The sequence below is a fragment of the Rhineura floridana genome, chromosome 9 (genome assembly GCF_030035675.1).
Source record: "Rhineura floridana isolate rRhiFlo1 chromosome 9, rRhiFlo1.hap2, whole genome shotgun sequence".
NCBI classification, from domain to species: domain Eukaryota; kingdom Metazoa; phylum Chordata; class Lepidosauria; order Squamata; family Rhineuridae; genus Rhineura; species Rhineura floridana.
This window is the reverse complement of record NC_084488.1, coordinates 42,062,854-42,085,243: the sequence shown is the minus strand read 5'-3', so window position 1 is coordinate 42,085,243 and position 22,390 is coordinate 42,062,854. Positions and strand designations below refer to the sequence as shown.

The following is a 22,390-nucleotide window of genomic DNA, read 5'->3' as shown; positions in this document are numbered from 1 at the left end:
GAGAGACTGAAGGTAGAGCCTGACACTGATGTTATGCCTTCTACGTTAAATTTTACCTTTGTATTCCCTTTAGTACCAATTCCTCTCTCTCTCTCTCTCTCTCTCTCTCTCTCTCTCTCTCTCTCTCTCTGTGTGTGTGTGTTTTATGTATTTTAATTGTATTTTATGTATTTTAATTTATTTTAATGTTTTTGGGATTTTACTGTTTACAATTTTATTATGTACATGTTTGATTTTATTTTTGTAAGCTACCCTGAGTGCCCTATCATAGCGTAGAAGGGCGGGATAGAAATATTTTAAATAAAATAAAATAAATGTGACACGGAGATGGCCTGCATTCTTGTTTAGTGACTAAAACTATTACCTTTGAATAGTTATGATGTACCCTAAACCAGAAATATTTTTTTAAAAAATTAAATGGTTGTGTGAACATACAATTCCTGTTACTATATTTAAAAATGCAAAACTCAAATGTCCTCCGTAAACTGCAAACTTCATTAACTGTTCAGTGTGGCTTGCTTGTTTGTTTTCTCGCCCAAGTATTGGCATGAATTGTTAAATTATATGTTTTCTTTACCATCATCAGCAATGCATCTCTTTGGCCTCAACTGGCAGTTACAGCAGACTGAAAATGACACATTTGAAAATGGAAAAGTGGATTCTGATACTGTGCCAACACACACTGTGTCATTACCTCCTGGTGAAAATGGTAAGAGAGCATCTAACTTCGATATATTTTCAATATATCAAGGTTCTTAAGGTTGTCTCACATCTCACAATTTCTATTATTTTTTTTACACCTATTGAAATTTCAAAGACAAAATTTTAAAGAAAGAAAACAAGTTCCATGTGATGCAGGGCTTCTGTGCTTTTAACAGTTGTGAAGAAGTTAAAATTTGGTAACCATGGATAGGCCAGATTCTTGGTGCATGAGTGCTTATTTGAAGTGGAATCAGTAATGGTTACATTCATGCTGCATGATTAATAACATCTTAACAACAGGAGCTGCTTTCTATGTGGGGCAGAGCCGATCTGGTGGCCCTGCCAATGTATTTCCAACACACCTAACTCCTCCCCCTCTTTCTCCTGGTAAGCAACAGGAGATCCATCTGCTGGGATGCTAGTGTAGCAGCTCCTTTCCACCTGACAAGCCATTTATTTAGCACCCTGTTGGATCCCACGACAGGGATGTCAGAGATAATGCTCTGAGCTCCATCAGAAAACAGTACAATGAAAAGTATCAAAACAACTTAACAAAAAAAATCTCAAAATGACTTGCCATTAACCTAGTTTCTTTTGGTGGTGAGACATATAACAGGGCCTCCGAAGATGATTGTAAACTATGGGCAGGTCCATAAGAAAGGAAATGGTCCTTCATATATCCTGGCCCCAAGCCATCTGGAGTTAATATAGGCAAGAACCAGCAACTTGAATTGGGCCTATAAACAAATTGGAAGCCAGTGCAACTGAGGTAAGGTTGGTGTGATACGGTCTGCTAAGCACACACTGGAAAGCAATCTGGCCACAGCATTTTGTACCAGCTGAAATTTCTGAACATTTTTCAGGGGAAGACCTACATGCAGCACATTCAGTCACCTAAATGGGAAGTGACTAAAGCATGTGTCACTGTGGCCCAATCTCTCTTTCTCTCTTCCAGGAAGGGGAACAACTGGTGGGCCAGCTGAAACTGGGCAAAGGCACTCCTGGCCACAGCTGCCACCTGAGAATCCAGGAGCAATACTGGATCCAGAAGCAACTCCAGGGGTGTACCCCTGAACCTTCAGAGACTATGCAGTCCTATCCAGAACAGCCTGTACTCCCAATTCCAATTTGCTGACAACAGAACCTCAGTCTTGACAGGACTGAGCCTCACCTGTTAGCCCACACCCAGTCCATTACTGTTTAGGATTTCCAAAACCTCATTAGCATCAGTTGAAAAAGAGAGGTAGCTCTGGATATCACCAGCATAGCACTAAGACTCAACCCCCAAACCCTGGATGACCTCCCCCAGTGGCTTCATGTAGATCTTAAGGCAAAAGGGATAAACTAAAGCTCTGATGGACCTCATTGACTAATGACCAAGGTGCTAATCAATAATTCTGCAGTACCATCTTATGGAAACTCAACATGATAGAACTGGAACCACTACAATGTGGTTCCTCCAGGTCCCATACCAGCCAAGGATACCATGGTCAATGACAGTGCATGCCACTAAGAAGTCCAGCTGAACAAACAGGAATGCCCCTTGTCCAGTCCCTGCTTTACATCTTCCACCAAGATGACCAAAGCTGTTTCAGTCCCAAAACCTGTCCAGCATGAAGCTAGACTGGAAATTATCCAAATAATTAGTTTCATCCAAGAAAACCAGAGTTTTGTTGCCACAACCCAGTCTAGGGCTTTGCTCAAAAAAGAAAGATTGGGTGACTAGTTATCCAGGTTGGACCATAAACTAGTATATTCACTAATAGGCAAAAAACCTTGCGGTTTAAGTACCTATAGCCCACAGATATTTCTATCAAACTTTAAAAAGCAGGGAAATTGGGCAGCTATAGTGAATGCACCAGAGGAGCAGGAGACCTGACCTCCTCTCTGAGATATTGGATTGCCCTACACATTTGTCAAAATGCAAACACAATTTGGATTGGTCTTTCGCAGTCCAATCCACTTCCTGTGTAGCTCGGAAGAATTTGGTAACGTGTCTCTGAGCATATGGTGAGTGGTAACAACACCTGCCATCTCCAAAGATGGAAAATTATATTTTTTGTATGTTTGTTGGTGTTCTTCTTACTTTGCTTCTTTCCTGTGTTACTGTTTCTACAGAGAATCTAAACTAGAAAATTTTATTTTCCTCATTATTCATTATTCAAATTTATTTTTATTCATTTCAAAGCCTTTTTATTCGTCAATGTCATATGATGATGAAGACAGCCTTTTCTGTTTCAAATTGGAGGTTATGTTCTAATTCTATTTTAGGTGCATTAACAGTTGAATCTGAAACTGCAGTTTGATGTAAAAGTTTTTGTAGTGTAAATTATGCAAAGTGTTGCTGTACTTCATATATTCACAGAAATAGAAACAAAAGAAAAAGATTTCCTATAGGAAAATACAGGAAAATTCAGTAACATTGCAAAGTAAATCAGATATATTTAAAGTGACCATCTGAACTATATCCTCTGTCTTAATAATGTTGCTTCTTCCCTGCTAAAACAAGATCAGCACAGCACATGTCTTCTTTCTATTATTTGGGCTGATTGCAGGTGTTGCCACCACTCCCTATATGCTCAGAAGCACATGTTACCAAATTCTTCCAAGCTACACAGCAAGTGGATTGGACTGTGAAAGACCAACCCAAATGGTGTTTGCATTTTGACAACTTTGTAGGGCAGTCCAATATCTCAGAGAGGTGGTCAGGTCTCCTTCTCCCCTGGTGCATTTACTATAGCTGTCCAATTTCCCTGCTTCTTAAAGTTTGATAGAAATATTTGTGGGCTATAGGTATATTCTTAAACCGCAAGGGTTTTTTTTCCTATTAGTGAATTTCTCTGCTTTTAAATCTGAGAGGTAAGTAATGGGATCCTGTGCAAGTTTGCTGAGAATGGATTGATCATTTGCATTCTTATTGAGTTCAGTAGGATTTACTCCCCTGCAATCATGCTTAGGATAGGTGCAACTGACCACGGGATGGGGAGGGGAGGAGGGAGGGGAGGAAAGGCAGAGGGGAAGACTGGGATGGGAGCAGGCAGGAGGGGGAGGGGAGGAGAAGGAGATTTTTGATCATTTGCATGTTTATTGAGTTCAGTGTGATTTCCTCCCGTGCAATCATGCTTAGGATTGGTAAAAGTGACTGGGGGGAGGGAGGGAGGGCTGGAGTGGGCAGGGGAGGAGGAAGAGGGGAGGAGAGGAGGAAAGGAGAGAAGAGGAGAAGGAGGGGAAAAGCAGGTCTGATCATTTGCATGCTTATTGAGTTCAATGGGATTTACTCTTATGCAATCATGGTTAGGATAGGAAAAACTGACCATGGGGGAGAAGGAGGGGGAGGAGGAAGGGGAAGGAGTAGATTGGGGGGCAAAGTAAAGGGGAGGGGAGGGGAGGGCAGCTTTGATCATTTGCATGCTTATAGAGTTCAGTGGTATTTACTTCCATGCAATCATGCTTAAGATAGGTAAAACTGACCATGGGGAGGAGGAAGGGGAGGGGGAGGAGGGTTTTGGAAGAGGATGGGGAGGGGCAAAGGAAGGGGGAGGGAAGGTGCAAGAGGGAGGGGATAGGGGGGAGGAGAAGGGAGGGTGGGTTTGATCATTTGCATACTTTTTGAGTTCAGTGGGATTTATTTCTGTGCAATCATATTTGAAAATGGAAACGGACTGCCTTCAAGTCGACCGGACGTATAGCAACCCTTTGAATAGAGTTTTCATGGTAAATGGTATTCAGAGGTGGTTTTACTGCCTTCCTCTGAGGCAGAGAGGCAATGACCGGCCCAAGGTCACCCAGTAAGCTTCATGGCTGTGTGGGGATTCGAACCCTGGTCTCCCAGGTCATAGTCTAACACTGACCCAGGGGAGGGACAGGGAGGGTAGGGGGAGGGGAGGAGATTGGATGGGTTGGCCCTGGGCAGAAGGGAAGCCCCTTTCCTTTCCAAAAGGAAAACACTGTGAACAGTATCATTGCTTTCAGCATTTCCCTCATCTTTTTATTCTACAGCAGGCACATGTAGCCTCCCACCCAAATTTAAACCAGAGCTGTTCCTGGCCACATCCACACCAGGCCTTTATTTCACTTTGGACAGTCATGGCTTCTCTCAAAGAATCCTGGAAAGTGTAGTTAGAAAAGGGTGCTGAGAGTTGCTAGGAGATGCCCTGTTCCCCTCAAAGACCTTCAATCAGAGTGGCTGACTGTTAAACCAGTCTGGCTACTGGAGCTCTCTCAGTGGAACAGGAGTCTCCTCTCAGCACCCTTTACAAACTACACTTCCCAGGATTCTCTGAGGGAAGCCATGACTGTCTCAAGTGAAATCAAAGTCTGTTGTGGGTTTGGCTCCCTGATTAGGCGAGCCCAGCAGCTGTGAGTCTGGCATTTAGAACACTGACAGTTGGTTCTTACTAAGCATGCCCGACATTATGATTGGGTTCCAGCCAAAATTTATTAAATTAATTAAAAATCAGCCAGGTATTTTTTAAACTTTTAAACTTAAGAAGATGGAGGTCAGAGTATGGGGCAAGGTCAATATCAGGATTGCAGGTACTCTGTGAACATAGCTGATTTTGAATGAATTTCAACAGATTATGAGAACTCTCAAGAGAAAAAAGTCCAAAAGGGCTCTGGGGTTTTTTTCTCTGTTTTTAGACTTTGAACTCTCGATTCTCTCTGACTGTTTTGTGTATCGCCATGAAAATTGAGAGGGTTGTTAAGCAAGTGTTTCTGAGTTCAGGACTATAAGTTTTGTAAGGTTTTATTTTGAAATGAGCTTATAGGAAGCATCAGAATGGCATGGGGGGTTATTTTCAGTTTAACATTGCTGAATGTGAAAAATCCACGCTGGCTATAGTATACAGCCACTCTTGTCTCCTTCAACAATAGTCTTACAAATGCTTGTTGTGTAAGGGAAATAAGGACACAGTCCTCCCTCAAAGAAGCATTTACATCTTCCACCACTGAATTAGCTAGTCTCCTTCTGGCAGCTTTTACTAACCAGACTGGACAAGGATCCAGTGAGCAGGTGGTAGGCCTCATCTCGCCAAATAACTTGCCCACAGGATGAACAAGATAAGACTCATCCATTAAATCTGGACAAGCAGATGTCTCGGTCTTTACTACAGAATCTGTTCTTAATATGGAACCAAGTTGGGTGCAAGCAGATGCCCATGACTTTACAGCAAAATGTTTTGCAAGCTCAGCAAGCCCTTGTAAGCCAAGGATCTCCTTCACTACTCTGGAGTCTAGAATGTAACAACCCCTTTACTACATGGAACAATTCCTCTGGATGACACTGCACTGACACAACAGTGGCAGCAAAGTACAATGTTGGCTTTTTTACCACAGAGTAGGTCTTAACAGGGACTCTAACCTGTGTTTGATTAGATTTGGCCCAAGTTGTTTTCCACTATCTCTTTGGTTGTCTATCCAAGTGTTTCATTGCTCTTAGCTTTTCAGATATCCAAGAAGCCTGTATTCTACACAGATCAACTAGGGCTTCAACATGATTGCCAGCTCTAGTAGTCATTTAGAAATCCATCTGGATCCAGTCGTCTCCAAGGGTGGACTATTTTAATTGGTCTCCCACTGTTCTAGAGATCATTACTACTTGCAAACCTAAATTGTATCAAACCTATATTGTATCAGCATTTTGTATTTCAAACTCCTTTACTCATAAGTCACTTTCATTTTGGCCAGCAAATATCAGGTTCAAGAGTAGGGATGGATGAGAAATTTGATTCGGTTCACAATTAAAGCTGAATTTATCAAATTTACACTTTCCAAAACAATACGAGAACTGAAACAAAGCCATCCTTTGACATTTGCCCTTATCCAAATTTTGCAATGCAGTTTGCCAACCATGGAGGGGGAAGTGTGCACAAAATGAATATATTGACGAAAATGGAGAAATTTGCACTAAAAATTTTCATGAGGATTTTTTTTAAAAAAAATTGCAAATTGTTGCAGAAATGTGGAGAGCCAAATTTAAGACTAGAAAAATAAGAAACTAAGAGAATAGAAATTGACAGATCATTCCATCCCTAGTGAAGAGTGTAGGGCCAGATACTAATTGGGATAAGGCCATGGGTGCCATAGAGGCCATGAGATATTGGACTGGTCCAGATAAGGGGGGCTTGCATGAAATCATTAATTAATCAGTCAATAATTAATTTGGGGAAGATCAGCTCTGAGACCACCTTCACTAGGTGAAGCAGGGAGATAGTTGGAAAGCGGAATGTGGTGGTGGTATATCCCAATCCTCTCCAAATGCCTAAAGTAAACATTCAGGCAGTCAAGTCAACTAAACTGCATATACACATCCCAACCAGGTAATCAACTGGATGAAAAATCATTGCTCCCCACTGAGGAAATAAATGGATTAGTAGCCTTGCCTTTGTGTGACTCCCAAGGTGGTGACACCCAAAACCCTATTGGAGTGGAATCATTTGGTTCACCCCTACAGGGCTCACTCTCATTGGCAGTGATCTGTTGCTGTCCATGGCAGGGAAATTACTTGACAGGCCAACACATACAGTCTTCCTGGGGCATTTTTCACTTAGCCTGCAAATGGTCTGGTAGCTACTTCCAGCTGTGCTGTTCCTCTAGGCAGCTTACTGCTTCTGCTGGCTCCTCTGGGATGTCTTCCCATTCCAAGAAATTGCCTCCCAGGTCAACACTCATGAAACAAATGTAATAGTCAGTTTGGGATGGGGCTTTAATGTTTGTCAGTTGAGGTGGAATTAACATTTTACAGTGAAAAAATATGGTTGCACTTCCTGGAAATCTCTGGGCAGGGGATTTGGCCCGCAGAAGGCAACTCCAATAGGATTTATGGATAAGCTGTATCTGTGATATTAGATTCGATTCATTCTATGAATTTTGGGCATAATATAAAGTGGGCCAGGAATAGATGGTTTTGATTCTCATTTTCATCTAAATCTGTATTTTTAGTGGTAGTCAATTTATAGTTATTGAAGGGTTTTGTACCAACAGAATCACAATATGGGTCTCACTGCTGGAGAGCCATAACAGAGAAATTGTGTATGGAGGACTACAGCATATACAGTAGCTCTAGTATGGATTAAAGTGGCATGTTTTCAGGGCTAATACTACCTGTTCCTTCTATTGGAAGTAAACCCAGTCTCTGAAAGTAGAACTTGGACATCTTGTATTGTACCAAAAAGCAACCAGAATGGCTAAATTGATGCTTGTGCTTGTTGTGGCCTGTTTGCCTTTTTTTGAAAGTGCTTAAGGCATGGTGTTATACTGAAGTGGTATGTTTCCCTCCTATTGAAATCTACCAGATCATGTGCAGTGTGTTTGTCTGTTTAAAAAGTTGTATTAGGATTCTATATTGCATCTGCCTTTGCCAGGCAATATATAAAGTCAAGCGCTATTTTAATTTTGTTGTAGGAGCTTTTAAAACACAAACCACATAAAGAGATTATATTTTAATGACTTTTCTTGATGTTGCCCTTTACGTTTTTCTAAATCTTAAGAGTCAGTGCACTTTTGGCAAACAGATCAATAGTTTTTAAATGGAAAACCTGATTTAAATGGTTGATGAATACTGTGTTTACTGCACTATTTTCTTTACATCTGTTTTCCCATTCACAGTGTACAGGTGACCTCTGTGTCACTGTGGAGGAAGATAGAAACCTTTTCTGTTCACTTTTCTGTCCATCACAGTTCCAAATTATAGAAATGATATGACTCAATTTCCCATTTCTGCCCTTTTTTACACATCTTGCCTAAGAGGAACGCTCCTTTTCCCCACTTCTCATTTCTTTTTGCCTCATATCTGTGCCTTGTACTTTAGTATCCATTATCTCTGTCTTTATGTGGGCGGATTCCTACTTAAAGAAAAGAACAAGGGAAAAATCTATTGTGCATTTAATGAATATATACACTGTATCAGCAGCTGTGGCTGCCACGTTCTTCACGTATGACTAACCAGTGCAAACTGTGATATAAAATTTTCACTATCGTTATTGACATTTTCAGTGAATATGTGACAAAGAGAATGGGCGTTCCTAAAACTGCTAATGTATTGAAAAGATATAGGATTAGATCATTATAACTGGCTATTTGTAGTAATTTCTATTCAGATAACTAGTTTCTGATACTACGTAGCTAACATTTCATGTTATTGGACACTGCTACATGTTGTAACAGAAGAGAAAGATAGTAATCATTTTACTTTTTAGGATTTTTGCTATTCAGAGTGTGGAAGTTTGAGCAACAGAGTATTGGCAGAGGGGGAATTGTTCTATCCCCACCTCTGGTACCATTGATGACATGCCAGAAGAGGCTCATGCCACAATCCCCTCTTGTCTCTTCCCCCTTAGAATGTTGTTCTTCCCTCCCTCCCAGGTTATTCTGTCCCATTCCCCTCATGGCTCAATAACTGATTGGTGGGTTTGATTGTTCTGCAACAAGGCCAGCAGCAAAATTGAACTGTGAGCCCATCCTTCCTCCAGGATCCCCAGTACAGACAGTATTCATGCAGTTTAGCAGTCACCCAACATCAGTGACGCCAGCCAGAGCATCATCCCTCCCAGCCAGAGTGAATACTGCAGCTTCCCCCTCATGCTCTGCTCTCTTTCTGCTCCAGCTCGAGCACCCGTAGTAGTCCACTCTGTGGCCCACCCAGTAAGGAAGGCCACTGGGAACCTGCCAGATATGACCAACAAACTTTATATGAGGGCATTTAGTAGTACCAGAGTAAAAATTTCATATCTGTATATATCTTAAAGAGCAATCCTAATCATGTCTATTCAGAAGCAAGTGTTATTGGTCTTGGAAGTGTGCTCTATGGAAAAGTCTATTCATGATGGCTTAGGTGATTGTCTTATACATGTGATTAGTAGTTCAAACATTTACATTCTGATTTGATTCCGTCCTGACTTAGTTCAGTCTGTAGTGATTATTGCACTAACCAGTACAGTACAATATAAATCAACTTGTGCTATATGTTTACAAACAGACATTCAAGTTGCTACCAAATAAAGATTAGTACTGATGTAGAAATCAATCCTAGTAATTACTTAATAAGTGCTGCATGTCAAAAATTCTTACATGTAAACGTATTACACATTGTCTGAACATTCCTCCCTAATTATTTTGTGACTTTCCCTATGCGAGTAATTACACTGTGAAGAACATACCATCTATTAAACAAGGTACAGTGTAATTGAGCTCTTACTCTTACAGATTGAACTCTGCTAGCCAATGTTACATTTAGCTTGCCTGCCTACATAGGAGTTTGAGAAATTTCAGTAAAGTTTGCAAAGTAAATTAGGTTTTCAATTAAATATCACTGTAAAATTCAGTGGGTTAAGGTAAAACATCAATCATAATTTTAAAAAACTGCTTGAGAAAAACCAGGCTTGTTATGATTTTTTCTTCTACACTTCTGTATTAAAAATAAAATGCTGATTAGCATGATTTTCATATGTTTTTTAATAATTCGATGTAATCATGAGTCAGTTGTTGAAATTGTATACACTGGAACATTAGAACTTAAAGAATAACAAAAGACTAAGATTAAAAATCGTGCTACACTATTTAAAATATTTTATATACAGTAAATGGTCTATTGATGAAATGCTTTATTGATTTTGTATAATTACCTTTGCAACGAAAGTTGTTTTTAACCATTCTACTTGAGTCACAATTACTCTAACCCATAGTGTTAGGAAATAATATTAGTTGTTTTTGAAAGGATCATCTCACATATCTCACAATGGATGGTATGAATCCAAGGTTATGTTAGGCAATTGGATGGTGGGCTATTAATTGTCTGTAAATTCAATCCTCTTGGTACTTTTCAAAGGTGCCCATGATCACTTGAAATTATATTAAACTTTTCTCTGGAGCAGGCACTGTTGATCTTTTAATGTCTCGGTAAATCATACCATATTCATTCTGTATTACTAGATTAAATTTTAATAACTACTTTTATTTATTTGTTTAAACTTTAGCGTAGCTATTTGCTATATAAACATTGCCATAGCTATGTTTTGACTTCGTACAGCTATAACAAAAATATTCATTTTGTTCAGTGAATATTTAAATATAGTAAATATTTAAGTGCAGCTTTATGTATGCATGTATGCAATATATATGTTTCTTAATAAAACTATGAAACCCTGACATTTTCAAAGATAGGGATTTGGGCTGAGGAAGAATTGAAAATAAAGCCATTTAAATAATTCGCTTTTAACATTCAGTAAGGAGTATAGTTAATATAGATATCTGGATTAGTTTAACTGACTGTACTTTCCGCAGGGGTTAGAGAACAAAGATTTGCTGATCAGGACACCTAGCATCAGTGTTTTGTTTTGCATTTTATGACAATGCACTTTAAGTACCTGATGAAATTCTAGTTGGCCCCCTCTACATGAAACAGGGCAGGTATATAAAAATATGTGGATTGTCAGATCACATGTTCTCTTTTTTCTTCCTGCCCCCTCTTTAACTTGGTTTGACAACATTAACCGAAAATATGAGTCCTATTCTCAGGGCCGGCTCCAGGAATGCCAGGGCCCTTGGGCATCAGCTTGCCCTGGGCCCCGGCATGTGTGTGCGGGCGCAGTTTCCCTAAGGGGATGACGCCTTTGCCACCATCTTTGTTGATGTCACGTGTGCGTGCTACGTGCGCGCATCTGCCATCAACTAAGATGGCGGCAGGGGCGGCAGTACCTTAGGGAAACCGCGGCCGCCATCTTCATTAAGGGCAATGGTAAAAGACAGCAGACAGGTAGGTGGGGGATGTGAGGGGGTTGCGGATCACGGAAGGGGAGTGGAGGGGCGGCTGAGGTCCCCCTGTAGCTCCAGGGGCCGTCGGGCCAGTGTATACTACACAAAAACATAATATTTTAATCAATAAATATTTTAAATTATTATATATGGTTTGATTTTGTTGCTAGTCCTTTAAGCCTTTTAAGAGGAGAGGTAGGGATACACGTTTGTACAGAAATAATTTATTATTTTTTAAAAAGAAAACCTGTGTGGATCTTAGCTGTTCTATAAAGTTAACCATTTGAAAATACTCCCTTAATAAATTAGAGCACGCCTTATACTTTTAGATGAACTATCATGTGTCTAGGACCAGTCCAAGACATTTTGTTAATTGAGTCAAAAGATAAGATGGCACCCACACCATCCACAATGTCAACTGGACAGGCAGCTGAATCTTATTTCAAAACTGGCAACAGAATAGTGTCCACCACACCTGAGAGCAGAAGGCTAGCTATGGGGTCCAGGACTGGCCATGTGGTGCACAGAGCTCTGTCCTCCAACAGACAGGGGTCTCCTTGATACAGATGGTGGAGCAGCCATCTGCTCTTGAGGGAGTGCTTCAATTTGCCTAATAATAGGACCAGACCTCTGTGTGTCCCCAGTTTCCAGAATGCCTAGGCACAGAATGCTGCCCTGGGCTCCTTCTGGGATGCAGGGTGAGATAGTGTTGTTGTTGTTGTTGTTAAGAATAAAGGTTTGGATGGTGACAACAACACTTTACATGGCTCAAAACTCTTTGAAAATGTGTGCTATTCCTAACATGTGACAGGTACCATTCTTTATCTAAGTAAATGTATCAGCAAAGATACATTGTGCTGATGTGTTCATTATACCTCTTTGAGAAGGTAAAAAACTTAGGTTTTTTCATTTGATTGTTTTTTAATAGGATACCATGATCTGGTTAATAACCTACAAGACATTATTGTGCAGTCTAAATAACACATGGAGGGACATTCTTTAGTACAGCAGTTTGGGTTAGTTGATCTTCAGGTCCCTTTCAGCTGTATCATTTAGGAAAGTCCCCCTCAAGCTGCTCTGTCAAAATTACAAAAGTGATTATTCCTTTTTTTTTCTACATTGAATTGAAGAAACATTTTGCCCCTTCAATGTGCAGATTTCTAAGAAAGTTCTTGGACAAATGTACATTCTGTCCTGATGTTTTTTCAGCCTCAGAGCCAACATATTAACACTTCAGATGAATCCAGAATCTTGCTCTCTCAAATTCCAGTGATGCAGTACTTTCCTTCACACCATTCTGACTATAACTTTATTAGAAACTCTGTGCTTCACCCACCAATCCTCCCCCAACACTTATTTAATGGGTTTTACACTGATGCATGAAGTGGATGTTTGCAATTCATTTTTCCCCACTACCATATATATGACAGATCCAACCATCAGTTAATAGGGTTGCAAAACAGGTACCATATACCCTTCTGGCTTTGAAGCACTTTATTCCCTGCAGGTATTTTAATTACAGTAATTGGCATTAGAGACTAATGCCTAATCTAAACTTGGGAAGTATTAAAAATTAACAGTAGCTAGCATGTTTTGTTCTGTTTTGCTCATGTCCTATATTTACATCTTCTTCTAATACAATAATATCAGAAAATATCCTTCTTTTACATCTTTTAAAAGTTATTTTCATTATACCCTTTTACCTCAGACATATGTTTGCTTGATTAATAGAGTTTTCACAGGTGGTGCTACACTCACTTTTAAGTCACCACTTGTAGATGTTATTAAAGCACCAAAGAAAACAAAAAAGGAGTATTGAAAATAAAAAGTAGGTTTTGTCTAATGCAACTTTTTTATCCAGTTTAGAGTTGCAGGAAATTCAAAGCTACATTTCTGAAAACACCTTGCAACCTTTATCAACAGCACTGTTCTAAGCAATTTAAATAAGGTGGAGGAGGGAGGAGTAGAGATACTACTAATAACAGAACTAAGAACAGGTGCATCTACAGAGTCTGGAGAAAGCTTTTCATATATAGCATGGCAGTAGATTTTAAAGAGGGGTTTAAAAGATGAGGGGCTATATCTTTTTGTACAGAATCTGTATTTATGAAGTGTTTTTACTGAATATACAATATCTAGAGAACAATACTGAAGACGTTCCTCTTTCAATAAGCCTTTTATGTAGAGACCTTCTCCCCTTTTGTGGCTATGTTGGAATTACGTTTTTAAAGCTTTTTAAAAAGAGGTTTTTAAATATGTTTTATTTTAATATGTTTTAAGGTCTTTTGCTTTTAAGACATTTTTGAGTGTTTTAGTGTTTTTGTTTGCTGCCTTGGGCTCCTTCTAGGAGGAAGGGCGAGATATAAATTAAATAAATAAATAAACCAATTAACTAGGTTATAGATTGTAATATCCTGTGATTAGAACTGAAGGGTGTGAGGCATAGCAATCAAAATATGTTTCAAGAGATACATTGACATATATGAAAAATAGGACTTCCCATTTTTCAAAATTTTGAAGTCTGTGTTTCTGTCTTTGCATGTGTCAGTGTGCACATTATGTGACTAATTTAAATAGTTTGATTTTTTTCGCACAAATGAATACATTTGGAAAAATGCTATTGTCTAAATGAGTGTTGTACTATCTAATATAGCATAAAATATACTTATCAATACTTCAGATTGTTTTGCTACCTGTTTACAAAAAAATTATCTGAAAAGCTATACACTCCATTTCATCTTAATTTTCAATTGCAAGTATACTGTTGTGTTTAGCAGAATGATAAGCACCAGAGTTAATCCTACTTTACAAGTTACGTACTTTGTAAAATAATTAAGTTAAGAGTGATCAGAATGAAAGTATGTCCTACAACACATGCCTTAACAGTATGCCTTGGGGAAGTCATGGGATTTTGACTTTGAATGTATTCATGTAAGCTGCCCTTATGTTATTACCTCTTTAGTGAATTCCCTGGGATCATTAACATACTCTGCATGATTCTGAAGTAATATTTCAATTGAAACTAGTCTAAATATTTGACAGCTTATTTGAAGGATAGCTGAAAGCAAATATTTGATGTCTTATTTTTTTTTTTAATCTCTCAGGAAAATTAGGAGGATTTGCACAAGAAAACAATACTATAGATTCTGGAGAACTTGATATAGGCCGAAGAGCAACACAAGAGATTCCTCCTGGGATTTTCTGGAGGTCACAAGTCTTCATTGATCAGCCACAGTTTCTAAAGTTCAATATCTCCCTTCAGAAAGATGCATTGATTGGAGTATATGGCCGAAAAGGCTTACCACCTTCACATACTCAAGTAAGAGCTGTTTTCAATGAAAGCAAGACTTTGCATCTTTGAAAATACATTATTGCTCGGGATTTCAAGAATTCCTTTGGAATATTTTTCACTGTCTGTGTTCTGTATTGTGTGTCAAGCTGATAACAATTACATTAGTTATTATATAAGTACATAGCCTTTTAAAAATGCAATTTGGACATTTTATCTCAACCACATATGCAAGTATTTGCTGATCACTTTTTTGGGCATCACAAGTACAGTAAAGACAGTGTAATGTTTAGTTTTCCTGTCTCTACTAACTGACATTTTGAAAACTGTAATATAGCTGGTGCTACATGTGGGGAAATCACTTGTGCCATTATATCCTTGCTAATAAATTAATTATTGAATTGCTGACGCAAGGTTTCCATCAGCAGATTTACCCAAATGTGACAGGTTCCCTGACAAAAGTATCCTGCCTGCAATCTCAGCAACTATGGATATGTCACTAAGAGTGAGGAAACCACTTGACTGAGTGACTGCAAGAGCCATCAGCTATTTATCATGAAACTACCCCCTGGGAACTACTTCATATGTGGCTTGAAGACAGAGCTATATATATGGTTTGAAGTGAGATGGATATAAAAGACAAATGAAGCACACATGAGAGAAGGAAAATATTAAGTGTGTGTGAAGCGAAAGCCGTTTGGAGAAAGAGAAACAAATGTTAGGACACAGGGTAGAAAGCAGGAGCACTGAACACCAAAGGAGATAGGCATGATAAAAGGAGTGTGGGCACCCAATACCTTACTCTAATACCTCGCCTCTCAGCACCCTTCATACACTACACTTCTCAGGATTTTGTGGGGGAAGGCAAGATTGTTTAAAGTGGAATAAAGTGTAGCGTGAATGTGGCCTAACTTAAATCTGCCTTTATACAGAATTTTAATATGGATCTATAATTGCCTATCTATGAACTAATTCTCACTGAGATGGTAAACCTTTTTCTGGACTGTACAACATCAGACTGCAGGTGGAAGCTCTCATGACTGACAATACAACTGTATACATATTTACTCAGGAAGCAAATACTCAATGAACATTCAGTGAATATTCAAGTATTCAATGAGACTCCTAAGTCTGTTTTGGTTTGTAGCCTGAATGTTCCTGCACTACATGTTCTTTCCTCATAGGAATAGGAAACAAGTAGGTCAGGGGGAAGGCTAAGGATTTTTTTAAAGACGCATTCAGTCATGTGAGCTTCCACTGCAGTCTGACGTTGCACAACCCAGACACAGGTTTACTACCCCAGTGAGAATTATGCCCTTAAAAATATATGTTAAATTTGAACAGAGACATTCCCTATATAGTATTTATTTATTTATTAGATTTATATCCCACCCTTTCTCCCAGTAGGAGCTCAGGGTGGCAAATGCAGCACCAGCTATACCAAATGAAAAGCTACTTTGAATTCTCCAATATTCATAAGCAGTGATCTCATTTTTTGTACCAACTACCCAAGACAGTGCGTAGGTCAGTAGTCCTTTTCTCTTTTTGGAAACCTCAATTTTTCTCTTCAGATGAGAAATGCGAACTTATAATTTCCATCCTTCATGGCTAAATACAGTTGCTTTTCTAGGCCTACAATAGCAACAAGTCCTTTTAATCAAATTTTTTGTTAAAATCAAACACACCTGACCTTGGGCCATGCTTTTTGCAGTATTATCCGGTAAAAAAATACCACAGAACAGTTCTCCACAGAGCACAAGGTGTAATTACATAGGACAGAATTATTTTGGTAAATAATAGTGTGTATGTGTGAATGTAAATATATATTTATGCATTAAAGCACATACACCTTTTAAAATGTATCTTTTTAAAAAAATAGGTTGCTGTTTTTAATGTGAAGGCATATCATGGTTATTTTTCAGCAAGCTGTAAGGACTCTTGGGCTCAGAAGCAAAGCTTTATAGACTGCAACAAAAATGGCCCAAAATGAAACATTTTAGGTGCTTCTTTTTTTTATCCAAACATACCCCATTACCAATAGGGTTTCCTGGACCTGGTACATCGTGTGTGGATTGGGTTTCCTGCATAATCTATTGGCAGGAACTGCTGCTTATGTATATATATTTAACTTAGTCTAACCTACCTCACAGGGCTGTTGCAAAGGTAAAAGGGGGAGCGGAAGATAATGTACACAGTCTTGAGTTTCTGGGTAGGAAAGCAAGATAAAATATATAATGTCATTCATAGATCAAGCCAGAAAAGCAGCCCCCTACTTTAGTTGCTTTAACTACAATATTTCATCACCCATATATTTAAAGCAAAATATCAAAACCAAAACAAACAAAAAAACTTTGCCAACCCTGATAAATAGCTACAAGCAAAAATACTCTTGAGTATGTGCAGCTTCACAACCTTGGTGTCTGAACTGTAAACTCTCAGCTTAATTTACCACACAGGGCTGTTAGGAAGATAAAAGGGGGAAGGAGAAGACAATGTACAGAGCCATTGGAGGAGCCATTTTCCTTGGAGGAAAATCGAGATGCAATACAACAGCAAGCAACAAATAAATGCCATTTCACAACATACATACTTTTTTTTGCCAGTCTTGATAATCAAAAAGTACAGTCTCTAGGAATTCTGCAGCTATAAGTGGTTGATTATTTTATTGTTGTATTTTCTGATTCATTTTGTATTTTATATTTTTGTTTTATGGTTACTGTATATTAATAAATAACAGCCCACTGATGACAAGCAGACCAGTAGTGGCTATGTGGGAGACATGGAAAATCAGGGGAGGAGCCACTACAGTATCACCACTTTTTCTCAGTAACCTCATTTATTTTAAGGGAGTTTCTTCTGAGTAACATATAACAAAGCCAGCAAACTGTTGAAATATTCTGGGCATGAAGATTGCCTAAACAAAGATACACCAATATGCTCCTCTATCCAGCGTCAGGCTAGCAGCAGCAACAACAAGCTTCTCCTGTTTTTTCTGCTGCTCTGGGAGCATCCCTGGGGTGTGCTCAGCATTCCTTCCTCTTATCATTTAGCAAGAGTGATTAAGCACCCTTAGCAATAATGCTGAATGCCAAAGCCTTAGCATTGCCTCTGTGTTTCTAACTTTGTTTAGAAATTGTTCCAGTTGACTTACTTTTTTAAAAAAACGAAAGCTAAGGGTCTGGCTCAAGGTCCAGTACATGTGTGTACACCCATGTCAGAGGCCCTAGGGGCTCAAATATGAAAATCCTGTATGTGAGAAAAGTCAGTAAGGAGTTTGTACAATGTCTTACACCATTATCACTTAAGTCTTAAAAATTTTGCTACTGAATCTGCTTGTGAAGAAGAAGAATTTATTAATTTATTTGTATTCTTACATGGAATTTCTGCACCTTTTTAGATAATATCACTAGAAATTATATTTTGCAGCATTTTCCTGGTTTTACAACTTTATTCCCAGTTGTGGCAGAATGACTGCCTGTTGTACTCAAAATAGCTACCCAAAATAGCTTGGGTTACACAACTCTCTGTTACCTCAGGTATCATAGATAAATCAACCAGAAGTAATTGATAGTGGCTGTTCATTCAAAAACAATCAATGGTAGTCTGCAAGTCTTTTGTGACACTTTCTTAAAATGTCAGTTTCATTGCAACCAGCCAATCAATAAGTTTCTTTAAAGAGATTTTAAGAAATGACAAATGACTTTGTTAGCTTAAACCAAAAATGAACAAAGTATGAGCAATCTACACATACATATCCAACAACTATAAGGAGCTTATCCAAGGGGGTGAAAATCTTGAAAAAATGTTTTAGGTGCCTACAGAAGTTTTAAAAAATAATAATCTAGAGTAGTTGCTTTTCCATCACTTGGTAATCTCCATGTGGAAAAGCTTGGCTATAAGGATCTGTCATGTTATAGAGTTTGATCCTACATGTTTCAGCAAGCATACTTATTGAAGTTGTTTTAAAAGAATAATTATGGTAGTCTTACTATACTCAGGTCTTCTTCAGATAGTTCCACACAGATTCCACCCTGTGATAAATGTGAATGTATAGTACAGTACAAAGGGAGTTCATTGTATGATGCACTACAAAAGGCATGCTGTTTTATTAATAGGCAACCTGTATACAATTAATAATGTTAGAATTACAGCAGCATACTTATTCACTCTTTGGTGTGGGTAGTATTTTCAAACAAAACTGTGAAAAGTGGTGTAGGATGACTTTGTGCATTTGGTTAAAATTCGTATTAGGCACTGCCATTATCAGGTGAACCAAAATGTCATAAACTAAAACTATATACTGTTTATGCTGAATTCAGGTGATCATCTCTTACTTAAAATAATAATTACTATAATAATAGTCAGGATTCAGGACAGGGATTTATGAGCCAACTGTTAGTATGGAAGAAAATGAGCTGTTTGTGATTTGTCACATATTTAAAATGTAATTGTGACAAGTGAGAACATCTGGTAATTTTAGGGAAGTTGCATATGTGTCCAGACTAAGTTAATTTCTATTACTTATTTGCTAAGGAATGGATGAAAAGTACGGCTGTGCACTAGAGTTACCAGGTCTCCGGTTATGCCCAGAGACTCCAGAGTTTTGGGGTCCTCTGTGGGACTCCAGGTGAGTCACCTCAATCTCTGAACTTTCAGCTTTCATTTTTTTTAAAAAAAAATAAGTTTCTAGGTGATCTGGTTCAAGAGATATACACCAAAACGTCAGCTGCCCCCTCAGCTTCTGTTAAATGAGCTTGAGGCTGGCTGCTCTAACCCTGCACTTTCAGGTTTGTAGCCAATAAGTGAAATCAGGGTTGTGATTGACAAGGGATTTGTTGACCTCCAGGCAATAGCTAGAACTCATAGCAAGGCCCAAAACTGTTTTTTCCTGCTTGTCTGAAAATCTCAGTAAGTTTATAGCTTTCATCAATAGCAAAAAAAAAAAATTGCTCTTGTGTGCAAGCAATCTTAATTTCACTGCAGTGTGTTTTGTTTTTCTAATTATGAGGTGTCAGACCAGTTTAAATTTTCCTGGGCTGTTGAAGAGGGCAAGTATTGAAAACCTTCCCAATGTGACTTTAATCCTACACTTGCTTTTTTGGGAGTAAAGATGCAATGCTAATCCCACATAATGGGAGTAAACCCCATTGAATTCAGTAGAACTTACTTTTGAGTAGACATGGTTAGGATCGTGATGTAAATTAATGGGACTTTTGAGTGAACATAGTGAAGGATTGTGTTTGTGTTGCAAAACTTTCTCTCCCCCTCCAATCCTATTTATAAAGCAATTAGGCAGGGCTTCTGGGTGTCACTGCTTTTATTTGGTAGGAAACTAATATTGACTTTGGTTCTCCAATGATCAACTGGTTTTGACAATAAACTATTATATAGGCTGTATGTATTTTTACATCTCCAGGGTGTGTATATATGGAATCTTTCCAACAACCTTGTGAGGGTTGGAAACCAAAGCAGCTCACAAGAAATAATTCCATTTAAAATCCAATAACCATAAAACAAGTATGAAACAGTTGCAAACAGTTTAAAGTGGCATTATTCTGAATTTTGGGTTGGGTGAGTGAAGTTTATTATTATTTATTTATTTATTTATGATATTTATTAGTCTCTTTTTTCCCAAAATGAAACTCAAAGTGACTTACCAAAAAAAATCTCAAAAACATATACAGAATAAAGATAACAGTACAAAAACATACCAAACAAAACTCAATACAATAAATAGAACAATACGATAAAAATTGCAACACACAATACAAGTTCCTTATCACTTGAAGTTGTAGTCCTGTGCATTCAACCGTTTGAGTAAGCCCCATTGAATACATTGGGATTTACTTCTGAGTAAACATGCATAGGATTGCACTTTAAATATCTTTATAGGTTGTGTAAATAATAAATATGTTTGACAGTCACACTTGTATAAATATTTTTTATACCATGTCTTAATATGTATCTGATTTCACACTATGGTTGTACATTATTATTTTCTCTATATTTTAAGTGTACCCTACTTCCTTGGGGTGGTCATGGTTCCCCTCTGCTGTTTTCACTCTGGGGGCAGATTAGGCTGAGAGATGGTGAGTAGCCTATAGTCCCCCAGTCAACTTTATAGCTCATTTCCATTTTAAAAATTTAATTAAAACAGTTTACATGCAGGCCAAGTTTATGAAGTAGATCCACACAATACATTTAAAGCACACCCAACTCGCATTTAAAGCACATGACTTTCCCCAAAGATTCCTGGGAAGTGATGTTTCCCCCTCACAGTTATAGTTTCCACCACCCTTAACAAATTACAGTTCCCATGATTCTGTGGTGGGATTCATGTGCTTCAAATGTGTGTTGAATGTGCTTTAAATGGATGGTGTGGATCTGCCCTAGGTATGATGTGCATTCATTAGTGAATTGAAAAGATCCATTTTAAAAGACACTTTTTTAAACAGGGGAAGGGCTGTTGGTAGGGCATATGCTTTGCATGCAAAGGTCCAAAATTCAATTTCTTGAAAAGACTATTGCCTGGAATCCTGGAGAGCCAATGCTAGTCCATATCATCAGTACTGAGCTAGATGGTAATGGCCTGTGTTGGTATAAGGCAGATTCCTTTGTTCCTAAAAGTGGAAAGAGACTCAAAGACCACAGTGACTCCAAAATTTATTTATGTGTTTTATTTACAACATTTATATGCCGCTTTATTGTAAAAAAAAACCCTCATAGTGGTTTACAGAAGGAATTAAAACAATGAAATTATTGGCAAAAACAGTGAAAGACAGGTATTTAAAAACATTCAAAATAATAAAGCCAATGATGAGTTGAAAACAGATTAAAAAAATAATAGCTTCTACATGCCTGGGTAGGCTTGCCTAAACAAAAATATTTATAGCAGGTGCCACCTGCCTAATGTTAGGCAGGGAGTTCCAAAGTGTAGGTGCTGCCACACTAAAGGATTAATTTCTTACAAGAGCAGAATACTATGTGGCACCTGTAACATGGAAAGCACACCTTGAACTTGGCCTGGTAGCAAATCAGCAACCAATGCAGTTTTCAGAGCAGAGGTATTGAGTGTTAATAGGGTCTAACTCATGTCAGCAATCGTGCCACAGCATTTGGCACTAACTGCAGCCCCTGGGTCAGGTTGTGCTGCATGAGGATTTCTGTGACCTTGGCTAACTGGCTGCCAGGATTTTTTTAGTTTTGGTTTTTGGTTAAGAATCCTGACTGTTTGAGGTATGCGGAGTTTTCTGTCTTACTCATAGGAATCTTGTTGTGGCTGGTATGGTATTGCATTTAGGAAATCATCACTGTCTTTTGTATTTCCTATTTGCATTTCATTTATCTTTAACCTCACTCCCTTACATCCATAGAAGCAACAACAGTGGTTCCATGTGCTCAGCTCAACCCCCTTAAACCAATTGATGATGCACCTTGTTGGTTGCATGACAGTTTGTTTATTGCCCAATAGTGAACATTAAAGGTAGGGGGTTGCCAACCTGCTTGGATATCTGTATCTTTGCAGAGGATCCCTAGTCAAGCCTGACCAACAGCACAATCCAAATTATATCTACTGAGAAGTAAGTCCTATTGAGTTCTATGGGGCTTAGTCCCTTAGTAAGTGTGTTTAGAATTGCAGCCTTGAAG

General features: G+C 38.5%; 1 protein-coding gene across 13 annotated transcripts in view; it reads left to right on the top strand.

Annotated features, from left to right (window-relative positions):
• Positions 1 to 22,390, top strand: part of TENM3 (teneurin transmembrane protein 3) — a 711,055-nt gene that overhangs the window by 501,751 nt on the left and 186,914 nt on the right. For all 13 annotated transcript variants that reach the window (XM_061585249.1, XM_061585250.1, XM_061585255.1 and 10 more), the window contains 2 exons: positions 587 to 709; positions 14,559 to 14,773. In XM_061585249.1, the coding sequence (XP_061441233.1) occupies positions 587 to 709; positions 14,559 to 14,773 (338 nt within the window). The remainder of the gene's footprint in view (positions 1 to 586; positions 710 to 14,558; positions 14,774 to 22,390) is intronic.